Source organism: Barbatula barbatula (genome assembly GCF_947034865.1).
Source record: "Barbatula barbatula genome assembly, chromosome: 11".
In the NCBI taxonomy this organism is placed as follows: domain Eukaryota; kingdom Metazoa; phylum Chordata; class Actinopteri; order Cypriniformes; family Nemacheilidae; genus Barbatula; species Barbatula barbatula.
In genome coordinates, this window is record NC_136774.1 from 6,174,420 (window position 1) to 6,188,841 (window position 14,422).

At 37.8% G+C, this 14,422-nt stretch overlaps 1 protein-coding gene across 1 annotated transcript; it reads right to left on the bottom strand.

Moving 5' to 3' along the window:
• Window positions 1–271: 271 nt before the first annotated feature.
• ube2d4 (ubiquitin conjugating enzyme E2 D4) lies at window positions 272–12,669 on the bottom strand. Its single transcript, XM_079468407.1, has 7 exons — window positions 12,386–12,669; window positions 6,897–6,960; window positions 6,550–6,581; window positions 4,873–4,950; window positions 4,666–4,771; window positions 3,425–3,518; window positions 272–3,264 (listed from the first exon to the last, which is right to left on the bottom strand). The coding sequence occupies exons 1-7, from the start codon at window positions 12,407–12,409 to the stop codon at window positions 3,219–3,221; spliced, it is 444 nt and encodes a 147-aa protein (XP_079324533.1). The 5' UTR covers window positions 12,410–12,669; the 3' UTR covers window positions 272–3,218.
• Between the last annotated feature and the right edge of the window lie 1,753 nt (window positions 12,670–14,422).

Consider the following 14,422-nt stretch of genomic DNA (forward strand, 5'->3'; position numbering starts at 1 on the left):
GATTAACAACTGACTTCATTTTCTTTACACAATATGTAATATTTAGAAATGTTTTTAGAGATTAACAGACGCAATTTTAATTATTATATATAAAATACAAATATGCATTATAATATACCAATATTGTCATTAATATTAAGTATAACACATATCAACAGTCAATGATATGAAGTATCACAGTTAAATTTACTGCCTACAGAATATAGTGTACATAAAGTATAGCTTCAGAAACCACTGCTTCTGTTTGCACAATAAACACAAGAGAGCGTATAAAACAAAAGGAGCTTTATTCACTAAAGTTGACACCTTGGAGGTTAGTCTCAGCTGTACCGAGTCTTGTTTCCATGAAGGGAGAGTAGGTTAGATGACAGGTGCTTTCTAGCACAGACGGTTAGCAAGAAATAATTATGGCTCTGTGTATGCGTTACACAAAGAGAAACAGTACCGATCCAAGTGTTAAAACCCAAATCCAAAAGGTACAGTACAGATGCTGCTTATACAGTGCATGTTAAGGCTAAGGTTTTATTGAAGGTATCGGGGAGGTGAATCGAAAAATATCCCTGATATCTTGCAAAAAGCTGCTGAAAGGTTGTAGCCTGTAGAGTGCAAAGCGTGCTATATACTGCCCAAGCGCAATCTCACGTCACATTGCTCAGATGAACCGTTCGGGAGAAGAAACGTGTATATCCAGACTGCACTGAAGCCGACGACAAATAAATAATAAAATAAATAAATAAATTAAAACCTTCCAATACCAGCGAGCCGCATTTAGCAATGAAAAAATAGCAGATAGGATAACTTCAGCCTTTGAGTCAAGGTAGACATTCAGATTAAAAAAAGAATCATTTTCATTTGTAGTGTCAAATAAACCCTTAAAGCAACAGTTCACCCCCAAAAATGTTGTCATTTACTCCATCTCATGTAAGTTTTATGTCGAACAGAAGGAGAATTGTTTACGCTTTCGACATTTAATGGTAGTCAAACGCGATGTTAAGCGAAGTTCAGTCAGTTTCTCGAAACTAATATACCCCCAATGCACGCGCTATGATGCTTTCATCGATTTAAGCCGCGGTCAGACTTAACTTTGAGCATGCGAAGATCGTTCGGTGGTACGAAAATGGCCGGGCGTGATTCTTCCATTTTTTACATTTCTTTACCGTGAGGTCTTGCTGTGACGTTTTGATTATTGGTATCACACGTGATGCGAATTCGCAGGCCAGAGTTCAGCAAACTTAAACTTTGCTAGGCAGCGAAATACCGTTGGAAGGGCTTGCGTTTCCGGTCGGTCGCATGAATGGAAGTCAATGGAAAAAAAAGTCAAGTGTGAACGCGGCTTTATTTGGAGATTGACAGCTTCTCACTTCCATTGTTGGGAGCAACATGAGGTTGAGTAAATGATGAACTATCACTTCAAAGACGCATTCGAAATAAAATGTGACACAAACATCTTTTGCAGCAGTGAGAGTACACAAATATGCCGCTGAAAGTAATCCTGACAATATTTAGCCCTTTTCAGGGGTCTTCAGTGAAATGGAGGCCTGGGCTTCTAAAGGGCAGCACCTAGTGAAGGTGAGATGTTCACACGGACAACCGGGAGCTAACCAACAGTTCAGGTGTCTCCCTGCAACGAGTAAACATCTTGATCGTCCACTTTAATATAGGCAACCAAGAGTTGTGAGTTGAGAGCAAAAATAAAGAATACATTTACAATACAAGTACTGTAGTCCAGCACCTGTGCCGGTGGTCACACATCAAACGCACCATCTAGTCAATCAAAAGGTTAGTTATATTAGTATCTACAGTAACAAGAGTGTCTAAACATTAAGAATTACACTCTTGCAGAAAGATCTGTAGAAGAAACGCTAAGTAGGTGAAAAATATTGCATTCATACGCTAAAGGGGGCATTATCACATTTGGCAGAAGTGGCGGCGCCTTTTCTTACACACTGCTCAGCATTTTTGCTCCCCTATTTTTATTTTTTCGCAAGCAAGTTGGTTGATTTTTTAAGACACGTATAAAAATACGCCATGGTATCTAAAGCAATTAACAATACTTATCAAAAACACGTACACATATGCCATATCATGCACATGCGGCTGAGGTGAATTCCAATCTTAAAGGGATACTTCAGCCAAACATGACAATTCTGTGGTTATTTACTCACAGTCTTGTCATTTCAAACCTGTATGACGTTCTTTCTTCCGCAGAACACAAAGGACGATATTTTTAAGAAAGTTGGTAACCGAACAGCGCTGGCCCCCATTCACTTCTATTGCATGGTCACAAAACCAAAGTGAATGGGGTCCAGCTAACAACATTCTTCTAAATATCTTCTTTAGTGTTCTGCGAAAGAAAATCACCAAGGTTTAAAAAAGACAAGAGGGCGAGCAAATGATGACAGAATTTTTACATTTGGGTGAACTATCACTTTTAAAAGCACAAATGCGTAAAGGAGATCCTAACCAAATAAACAACACAAACGGTGTAAACAAACCTTCAATTAAAAATGTTGATTTTGTCCCTTTTTTACAGCTGTAGTTTGTAAAAAAATTCCTTTAGCTTCACATTCATAGTGTTTTATAAAATAACAAGGACATGACATGAAGTTGGCTGACAGGCTCTCAAGCAAGGTCCGATTTCCATAATCGTTTTTCCCCTCCTGAAAACTATTTTTACATTCCTTCTCAAACTGAGAATATGTTGAACCACGTCTATTGTCAAATAAGAAAAATTGTCAGTTTTAGTGCACACATGACAGTGGTTCCCATAGACTCCAATGAGATGACCGAGCCTGTGTCACCAGTATTCCAACTTCACCCTGACATTTCCTTACGCAGCAAAACATGACATAGATAACGGCACACTGACAAACGGAGGTGAGAAAGAATGGCAACATTAACACACAATAACAATAAAACAATATCACGATAACAATTAGAATAAAACTAATAGTAGTACAAGTCTAACTTCCTGGGTTGTGGTACCCCGAGGTTTGTCCGGTTTTACAATTTCCCTGGAATATTCCAGGCTAAGCCTTTCTGACGGCGGGTCTGGGAGAACGGCCCGTGACTCCTCGCCTCCTCCTGCCTCCCTTCCAAGGGTTTGTTGTTTTGTTTTCCCCACCCGTCAACATTAACTTCTTTTTACTCCTCTTGTTAAAAGTAAAAACACATTTCTTTGTCCTTTTGCTTCTTTAGTGTTTTAGTCACAGGCACTCTCACATGGCGTACTTTTGCGTCCATTCTCTTGCTAGTCTGTTGTACCTGAGTATGAAAGAAAGGACACATGCCCTCGTGAGGTCATACTTAATTTTTTTAAGACAGGATTTATAACGTGCACTTAAATGGATGGATTCACAACGTTGTGTATGACGTAATTTGTGACAAAAGCAGCGTGTACTGTATGAAGAGAAGAGTCACTTACTTTTCTCTGTCTGCTTTATATGTATGTGCGATCTCAGGTACGAGGGGGTCATCTGGGTTTGGATCACATAACAGGGAGCAGATGGACAATAGGACTATTAAAAAGCAATGAGAACGGATTAAAATCAGAAAATCAAAACATGCTTATAATCGTTTTTTTTTAACAGTTGTTGAACCAAATGATTTCCAGGTATTGTGCATCCCTTCATGATATTATAGTTTTTTGTCGTAAAGCTTTCCGTACTCTCTGCTTGTCTGTCGTAACACAAACAGCTTCCCGTAGAGCGATGCAAACTGGGTCATTGTTTAGAACAAAGAGTAATCGCCCACACTGGGATCAGCTCTGTTAGTAGTCATAAATGCCAAAGGATTTACAGTACAGACAGCAAAGCGTTTCCAACAAAAACTCACGTTGCATAAGAGTATTACAATCGTGGAATATTACCTAGTAAAAATATCCTTACTTTCCAGAAAATAGAACTTAATATACATGAGTCTAATGACGAATGTATCGGTATGTTTCACTGTTTTGTAATAATTGGGAATAATGAAGTTCAGAGTCAAAGGTAACATTATGAGATTATGTTATGAGATGACTAACTGGTCTTATTCCTACATTTTTCGTACAATTAGAATTTGTGCCTGTGACTCTTATAGAGTGTTCAAACCAAACGTGGTAAATCGCGCTATTCGTGTGTAGTTGGACGCTTGAACATTAAGTTTACTCGCATCATTCACGTGTGAAATTCACTACATTACAGACGTGAATTCGCATCATGGGAGGGGCTTCTGCCGCTCACGGCCCTACTAGAGCAAGATAAAACAATTACAAATTAAGGTCACACTGATATTTTTTGGTCCACAAAATAAACCGCTGTTTTTGCATGGCCACAGTCTTTATACATTACTGTAAATCAGCATTGTATGATTTACAATTGATGAATTGTTGAATGATCAATATCTTAAATCATCTTTTTTAATTGAAAGTGTTGAATTTGCATTGGGTTTAACGATGTAAAACCCAACATCAGATATGAATGCACAAAATGTAAAATATGAATACCAATGAAAATGTATTTTACTTTTTACTTTACTATTTTAGTCTTTTTGTGAATCAGGTCCAGTGGTTATCCAGGTCCTACACCGAGAGGCCGAACCAACTAAACATCTACTATTTTCACTTATCTCTCCCAGTTATTTTTTACACTAAACTGCTTTTTCGTGCAGTCAACTGTTACTTACCTTTGGATACAGTAAGTGCGGGTGACCACTGAGATCGTAGGATGTCCAGGCAAATACTACCATTACTGTTAATATTGGGGTGGTAGATTTTCGTTGTGAATGCGACCTGAGGACCAACACAGAATACCGTTAACTATGGCAATTTACACACCATTTACACTTGATGTGTGGGGTTTACAACAAACCTAAATGTCACAAGCAACTAACCTTTGGTGGTTTAAAGGGGTAGTCTGTCGGGAAATGAATTGTCAGAAAGAAAACACCTCCTTGATACGGACTGTCATTCTTAAAGACAAGCATTTTGTTTCAGTATTTTAAGGAATTGCAATAGAACATTCACAATAAGTTGAAATAAACGGCTAAAATACAGACGTGCTCAAATTTGTTGGTACCCCTCCACAAAAAAGGAAGAATGCACAATTTTCTCTGAAATAACTGGAAGCTGATAAAAAGTAATTGGCATCCACCATTGTTTAATCCATATTTGATAGAAACCAGACTTTACTTTTGATTTTATATTCAACACAATATTGTAAATAATAAAACAACTGAAAATGTCATGGACAAAAATGATGGGACCCCTAACCTATATTTTGTTGCACAACCTTTAAAGGCAATCACAGCAAGCAAAGGTTTTCTGTAGCTCTCAATGAGAACTCTTCACGTGTTAACAGGAAGTTTGGCCCAGTCTTCCTGAACAAACTTCTCCAGCTGTCTCAGGTGTGATGGGTGCCTTCTGCAGACTGCAAGTTTCTGCTCTTTCCATAGATGTTCGATAGGATTCAGATCAGGACTCATAGAAGGCCACTTCAGAATAGTCCAATGTTTTGTTCTTATCCATTCTTGGGTGATTTTAGCTGTGTGTTCTGGGTCATTATCCTGTCGGAGGACCCATGACTGAGACATAGCTTTCTGACACTGGGCAGTACGTTTCGCTCCAGAATGCCTTGATAGTCTTGAGATTTCATTGTGTCCTGCACAGATTCAAGGGACCCTGTGCCGGATGCAGCCCAAAACATAACTGAGCCTCCTCCATGTTTCACTTGGTATGGTGTTGACTTGATTTTTTCGTCTGTGAATATACAGTAGCGCTGATGTGACTTGCCAAAAAGCTCCAGTTTTGACTCATCTGTCCAAAGGACATTCTCCCAGAAGGCTTGTCAATATGAATTTTAGCTAATTCCATTCTGGCTTTTTTATCTTTTTCTTTCAAAAGTGGAGTCCTGGGTCTTCCATGGAGCCCACTTTTGCTCAAAAAGGCAAAACAACCTTCAGCTCCTTGGAGATGGTCTTGTAGCCTTTACCTTTACCATGCTTGTCTTTCCTATAATGTCTTGTTAACTCTAGCCTTTGATTTCTCTGGTCCATGTTCAGTGTGGGACCCACAATGATACCAAACAGCACAGTGACTACTCTTCTCTGTTTTAATAGGCTGAATGACTGATGACAAGATCAGATACATGTGTGATACAAATTAAAGAACCTATTAGATTGAAGCATCACTACAATCCAATGATGTATTATCTTTTCTAAGGGGTACCAACAAATGTGTCCGGGCCATTTTAGAATATTTTTGTAGAATAGACAACATTTCATTTCTTTCCACAGCTTCTTTGCTTATTTCTATCAAACCACATGCAAGTATACAATAGCTTTTCATTTCATCACTCTTCAGGAGGAATGAAGCATTGTTTCAATGAGCTGTAAATCTGAGCACGTCTGTATAACAGACAAGAAAACTATTACTATGCAAAGGTTAGCCGATCAGAACAGAGATTGTTCACATGTGGATTGATAAGAAAATACATGTCTTTTCAATAAAAAACAAATATTTGAAAGATTTTAATTTTGAAAGAAGAAAACAGAGAGAATTCAGCTACTTACCGGCCCCATTATCGTTGCCTGCCAGTGAAACACTAAAAAAAAAACATGTTTGATTTTATACGAAACCAATAAATATTTCTCGAAAATTTGTAAATACTATGCAAACATCCAATTTGGCTTCTGTGATTTTACTGCAAAACGATTTCAATATCAGGATTAGACATTCAATTCTTTCTAAATATGTTCCAAAGAAAAAAGTCATACGAGTTTGGACAACATGAGCTGTATTGTGCTTATAGAGTAAATCTCTCGGTAGTAAACACTATCTGATATAAGATCTGACAAATTCAAGCAAAAAAAACATTTGTAAACAAAATGTAATCCGTTCTTTCCATTACTGTACTTACAGTCTTCTCCGACTGGTCCTGCTGAACACTGAGCTGGCGGATCTCTCTGTAGGTCTGTTAGTTCCTGAGAAAAAGACCATAAAACATATTCGTGAAGTCATGCATATCTTTATTTCTTTGCTAAACGTATCTGCTTGCTTTTTACTTTACGTTGCTGGTAACATTATCTAACTTGGCAATATCCAATCAATCCGCAGTGAAAAATGCAAAGCCCTGGCAGCTACTTTAAAAATCCTCTTCAATCGGAAATGTGTCAGAAGACGCAAGTAAAAACGATCACAACTTCCAGGGACTTTAAACTTAATGTATTACGTCTGCCACGATGAGAATGAAATGTCAAAAGGAACGAAAAGTGTTGCTTCCAGTTTAACGTTCAGATCTGTGGGGTAGGAAAGAGTAACCTCTACTATCCGCAGCATTTAAACAACCACAGATAAAGGCAGTATCTGTGAGAACAATAAAGCCTATTCCTCTAATTCGACAAATAAGTGTATTCGTCTAATTGTGTCTATGCCTAAAACCAAGCTGCCGCATTATTTCAGTTTTTTGATTACGTGACATGATTTTAAGAATAACTTACTTTTTTAAATGGTGGATTATAAGAAATATATTTTGTGCTGATGTATGGTATTTCTGGAGTGTCGAAAAAACAAACTTTGTATACCGAATCAAACTGAAAACCGTGACCACAGAACCGTAATACAAATGGAACCGTGGATTTTGCGAACCGTTCCACCCCTAGTGTACATGTGATGTCAATATTAAGTTAACAAATAATAAAAATGCTTACAAATAGTAAATAAACCTAAAGGCATATCTTTCTCAAAGGCAAAGAGTGTTTGTGTGCTGAATGGAAACTGATGCTGCATGTTGACTGAGATCTAAATCAACACTGCGCAGTGTGCATACTTCAACACTGGAAAATGGCCACTAGGCGGCGGCTAAACACTAGATAATGGGCATTACACAAATGTATGAAAGTGAAACTGTTGTCAGTGTCTCTTTGCAATGTACTTACAGTGCTCGCGGTTTACAAATGACAGCGCAGGATTTAGATAAAAGAAATTGCTATGTAAACTTGTACAGTACAAGTTACTTTACTGCCGTGTGCAGTAAACAAACGCATGTTTACATTAAAAAGACGCAGTGGGGCCTTGTGACTCTTGCCTAATCCCGGCCATGCTGATATAAGAGCACTTTCACACTCCTACTCGATTGATATTGCATGAACACATATGCCAGAATATATATCATAATATATTCATAATCGCTGTTGTAGTCTAATAATGATCACACTATAAAATATAAACATTTCTAAAAACTTATGTTATTCTATGGCTTTATTCCATGTATTAACCTTTAATCTACTTTACAGAGAGCTGACTAAGCACCCACAATGACCCGTCTGCTATTCTTCATTTACTCAAAAAAATGGTTATGATAGTTTACAGATGGTTTTCTGCCATTATTATTGTGGGTGGGTGTTGAAATCGGGCGGATGTTTGCAAGTCGTGAATCCTATACCTTGAAATCTCCCCTCTCATTCCCATGGCCATGTTAGCTCTATAATTTACCTCTCGGGGGCTTCTGTGCATTGCTAGAAATTGCTGTCTGACTCACAGTGCCTGAAAAGGCTCTCTAAAGATAGATGCAGACCAGTCAGCTGTTCACCAAATGCACTTTCAATAATAACACACAATTAGTGACCCTGATGTTTCGGTTTATTCCCTTGAGTCTAAGCCTATCTGTGCATGTCAATTGATTAGTTTTCTGTTTATTTAACAAATGTAAAAATGTGTTTAGTTCTAGTGTCTAACACTTTCTATGAGAGCTATTACTATTTACTCTTTATATATGTACAGTATTTCACACTCACTGGCCACCGAGCATCAGTGTTGGGAAGAAAGTTGACTTACTATGAATACGGTGAACATTGGAGTCAGAACAACTTAATCTAAATGAGATTTGCATCATGAACGTGCAGCCAAATGTACCAACTGTATGATTCTATGATGTCATACGGACCAAAATCTCTAAGGCGTGTTTCTAGAACTTGAATCTATCATTTATGCTGGGGTCACACCAAAATATAATTGGGCCGATTTCTCCCCTTCCGACAATCCTAGGTAAAGTCCCGAATGATCTTAAACGGCATTATAAACACTACCATTGCAATTACGAATAATTTCAATACAAAACCAGGCTATGTGCAAGTGACTGCAGTGGTTGGGAGTCCGAGTGTGCGGATGCTTTAAGGTGGGATATATGGGGGAAGACATTTTTCCTTAACCTTGGATTAGTTTCTACAGAAGAAATAAAGACATGAACGTCTAGGATGACATGAGAGTGAGTAAATGAGCATAACATTTTAATTCTAAGGTGAACGATTCCTTTAACCCAGTTCAGAAGACAAAAGGGGGTTAAATACGACACTATAAAAAGTGGGCACAGAGTAAACTGCACACAGGCTGTTCGTGAAATCTTGGCAATGTTGTATTAATATACAATGTGTGATCATATTTTTCCTCAGTATTCTCTACTTGCTATTTTCTAAAGTGAAACTAGGAAGCAGCAATAGCAATAACCTAAATAATCTTTGTTTTTAATCAAACTAAAGCTGCTGAGTAACATCGGTGTTGTTTTGTTAAATAGGGCATAAACTTTACTCTGCGAAAAAAAACAGACTTAAAGCTTTTCTATTACTGATGGCATTTTAATGGTGGCTTCAATTCACCCCTGATCAATTTACAAGTATTTGGTAGTTGTATTATTGACACGTAAAAGACTACACCTTAAAAATGATGACCCCAATTTTTCAGATGTATTTCCAATAGGGGTGTAACGAAACACTCCGCTCACGATTCGGTTCATATATCAATGCTGGGTTCACGATACAATACACATCACCATATTTTGACAAAATGAAAAAATGAAACTGAAATTCAAATCACATTTTTTTTTAATTTTTGTAACGTTTTTTGTTGCACGTACAATTTAATTAAGAATTTTTACATTTTAAAACTTAACTGAAATTAGAATTTAGTTTTAGTCATCCCCATTTATCTTAGTTTGCGACCAGTCTAGTCTTAGTTGACGAAATCTACATTACATACTAAAATCTATCTGGATTAACTAATTGAATTCCCGTTATTAAATGTTCCATACAAAGATACAACCGTTTTGCTAACTAACTTTACCTGAGAAATTAAATTTTGCCTTTATTTTTCAGAAAATTTTAGTAACTCAGCATATGCATTGTTGCAACACAGAGAATATTAGACCATGAACGACATTGTACCAGTTCATTCAGTTGCATTTTAACTCAATTGACTCGTTCAATATTCGTTCAGCGAAGGGCGTATTTATTCAGTGCATTCAACCAATGAAACACTCTGACAGAGCTCACACTCAAACACCATTGGCTAATGTCTTAGCTTGAGACGGTAACGAAATTACATTTCTTCAATCATGCAAATCACATACTTGCTTTTTAGTATGTAATTCAATCTTTTAATGTACAGTACGACTCACTTCATCACTTCTCTAATTGGAACAGCGCTGGATTCTTTTAGCTTACTTTATGTTGAATATCATGTTATGCAGCAGCTCACATTAGCGGATACATTTACATCGGCATATAAAAACGTTTGTGCTGCCTTGGTAATGAGTTTCGGGGTGAATCGCCAGCAGCCACGCTTTAAGTTTGCTGTGTCTTGTGCGATTGTGTAGGAAAATATGACGCTTTGTAAACCACGTGGAGACACAGATTGTTTCTTGTGCTTGCCCTTCTCCCAGAGACTTCTCTCTCTACTGCATATGTGAGATAAGCACACGTAAAGCATCTTGACCGTTCAACGACCTTCAAAAAACGACTTAAAACACACATCTTCTGTGAATACTTGAAAGAAAAGAATCAATGAAAAAAAAAGTACACTAACCCTCTTCTCTCAACAGTTAGTGGTCTAGCTTTTGTTGAAACTAGTAACTTTGTATTAGCACCTAATGTACTATTGCGGTTTTATGACATATCGCTTATTGCTTCCCGAACTCTTTGTAAGTCGCTTTGGATAAAAGCGTCTGCTAAATGACTAAATGTAAATGTCAACGAATAGAATTAAACATCATAACGTAAAATTTTCCCATCTCTCTATGGTGCGAATCGTAACATTTTTGCATCGCGAAATATCGTAATACGAAGTATCGTTACACCCCTAATTTCCAAGAAAAACAGCATATTCGGAACAATACGGTTATTTCAAAGACGAATAAAAAATAGCCCTAAATCATAACTAATCATCATAATCACAATGATTTATTAGGTAATTTGCTCACGTCTACGTGTTAAAAGTCGGTCTGCAGCGTTTTGCACCAACTGGAGACGACTGTACGACACCAACATACAACGCGTTACAATCATTTATTTCATCTATTTAAGTCGGCATCAATGCACAAACCGTAGACATTGTGCCCTTACTAAGAATCTGAATAAAGCCATTTTAAGTTGACATTAAACAGAAGTTGTGAAGGTGCTTTCTTACGGATATCTACAACAGCATCTGGACTGGTGGAAGTTGGAAGCCCGGCCATTGGCCAGTCAATATAGCCCCACCCTCAAGCCAAAACATGCGTCATGTACAGAAGGGGTAAAGTTTCCAAATGTGATAAACGATTTTAAGGCCAAGCGGATTAAAAAACAACCAACACAGGTCATAATAAACACTGCAATATTACTTTAAACAATAAGAATTGTTCATTTGGATTCTATGGTGACTTTAAAAGCTAACGGTCTCAATGCTAGTCAATGTTTTGAAGCTAACTAGTTTATAAATAGATCCAAACGAAAGTGGTCGAGTTCCTTATTCCTTTCATATAAACACAGGGACAGGTAGACAGAAATCACCAGCAATAATCGCTTTCAATGCGTTTAAAGTGTCCCGTTATGCGGGATCTGTTAAAAATACCCACCGCTGTCCCAGTGCCCTATTTGCAGAGCCATATATGGACACATTGACATTGGGGTTCAGCGTTTGGCAACTTGAAGCGGTTGTCGTCCATCACGCATGCGCATCGGAGGCGATTCTCTCATTCACGTTCATACTCGACAACTAAAACATAGGCTATAACACCGTTTAATAACCCGGCTCGTTTACACACCCCAGGTCACGACCCCCCTCCCCCCCCGTTCGTCTGTATATGTGCATGCAGATGTATATTTCTCGACATCGCATAACAACATGTTTCATACGCAGATTGCGCAAAGCAACGCGATCAGCCTTACGTAACGTGAAGTAACGGCGGGTGTTGCTAAAAACACGCATCGGACATATAATGTGACGTTAATGGTCCGATAGAGAACGCGCGCTTGTCGAGTGCATGCACCCACCATTCGTCTTTGTCTGAGCAGATGGGGATACGGCCAAAAAGGTGCGACTGCGTTCGTTTGGAAAAGACGACACCGAGCACAATGACACTGGGAAACACAAACTCACCTTTTGGATTCGTTTCAACGCCATTTGCTCGATTCACACGCGCACCGTTTGATCCGGTTCAGATACTGCGGGCCTGAACACTTCGGATGAGACCGTCCCGGTTGTCACACGTGCCGTTTGGAAAATCCACAAATACAAAAGCCTGGATTTGTGCATCCACGCGGCCGATTAAAAGGCGGTCGCCGATTTGAACAAACGGTATCCGCTCTAACCTCGCTGACACCTTCTAGTGCTGTGCGAGACATCAATAGAGTCATATCGCGAGAACTGTAGCGATCTGTGGCAACGTCGTGAAGACCGCGCGAGGGATTTCGGGAAGTGTAGTCCTGCTGGCGTCACGGCATGTTTTGCTCTGAGAAAGTTGTGATTCAGAATAACTTTGCGACACATTTACGAGACGACTCGAACTGTGTTAAAAATAATAACAGCTGCAAAAGGAAACCTTACGTGAACGTGGTTATAAACCTCATTAAGACCAGATGATTCCTCCCAGCTATCCAAATTGGCAGAGCGCATCGGAGATGTGCACAAATATACAAGATGACTTGTCATTTCCTTCTTTTAAATTCTAATGAAACCACGTAAACCGAATATTTAAGTTGAAGGATATATATCTATACTGTTACATCAACAAATACAGTAAAAGATCTAGGCGTTATGCTATATTAGACAGCAACCTGTCATTTTGAAATCACCCAAATGTCACAAAAACAGCATTTTTTCCACTTAAGCAATGTTGACAAATTAGGAAATATTCTATGTGTTGCCGTCGCGGAGAAGCTTATTCATGCATTTATGACCTCAAGACTTGACTACTGTAATGCACTACTTAGTGTTTGTGCTGCATCATCAATAAACAAACTACAGTTAGTTCAGAATGAGAGTTCTAACCAGGTCCAGAAAATACCATCACATAACCCGAATGTTATCAACCCTTCACTGGCTACCCATTAAGTATCGTATTGACTTTAAAGTTCTTTTAATCACTTATAAAGCCTTAAAGGTTTTAGCTCCTACCTACATTTTCAGCCAAGCATTCACAAAATACGCTAAATAAGCCACCGGGAGAATGCATTTATTAGATATTATTGACTAGAATCATTTAACTTGTTATAAAAACACCATGTAGTGTGTTTTAACTTACATTACATTTACATTTGTTTGCGTTTTTCTTATTTTCCCCTCCCTGTAAAGCTACTTTGGAACAATGCTACAGAAATACAATTGAATTGAATTGAATTGAAAGGTAATAAAAGGCAATTTGCAGTATTTATAACTCTAATTTGAGAACTTAGTAGCAATATGAAATTTCGACACTTTTTAGGTTTATTCAACATAATGGTGTCCTCTGTCCACAAGATGGCGCTGTTTTACTATTTACCAGACTGCGGGGAGCTTCTTAGCCAAATGCGGTAGGCCTACACCAAAATAACTATGATATTACTATGGAATAATTTAACTATAAAGACACTTCCAAGGGAATGTACACATTTAATTATGTATTATCAATATTTATGTATTAGTTTAACGTTGAATTTATTGTGACATCTATTTGTTTTTTGTCAGGAAGGGGTTTGTCGTTCCTTTTTAAAATCGTATTTACTTTAAAGAAAAGATATTTTTAGTGAAATTTTCCAAGCTAAAGTTCCAATTTGATATACCCATATGACATTTGTGTTATAGCTTGAGAATGCAGTAAACCCCTTCATACATCCAGCAAAGTGCCTAACTACAATGAAGGCAGATTTGAACTGAAACACTTTTTAACTGGTGGATTAAAATGTCTGTTAGTCGAAACAATGATCTTTTATGTTTCCTTTTCAATTCATGATCGATTCATTTGATAACGCAACTGCAAAAAAACTGATAAATAAAATATAAACGGCAATTACTTACAATTTAGCACAGCATGAAATATTGCCTTTTGGGTGTCTCATCTTAACAACATCTATGAATTAAATTGTTATTAAATGAGCTAATTGTGTTAGAAATTCTTGGCTCTTATTTAATGTTAGACGTCCATTTATTAAGGCTTTT

Coding starts and splice junctions, on each gene's coding strand:
- ube2d4 (XM_079468407.1), bottom strand. CDS start 12,409: ATGGCGTTGAAACGAATCCAAAAG. Junction 3,519..4,665: donor CGCACTTACTGTATCCAAAG/GTAAGTAACAGT, acceptor GCTTTTTAATAG/TCCTATTGTCCATCTGCTCC. Junction 3,265..3,424: donor TATAAAGCAGACAGAGAAAA/GTAAGTGACTCT, acceptor TTTCATACTCAG/GTACAACAGACTAGCAAGAG.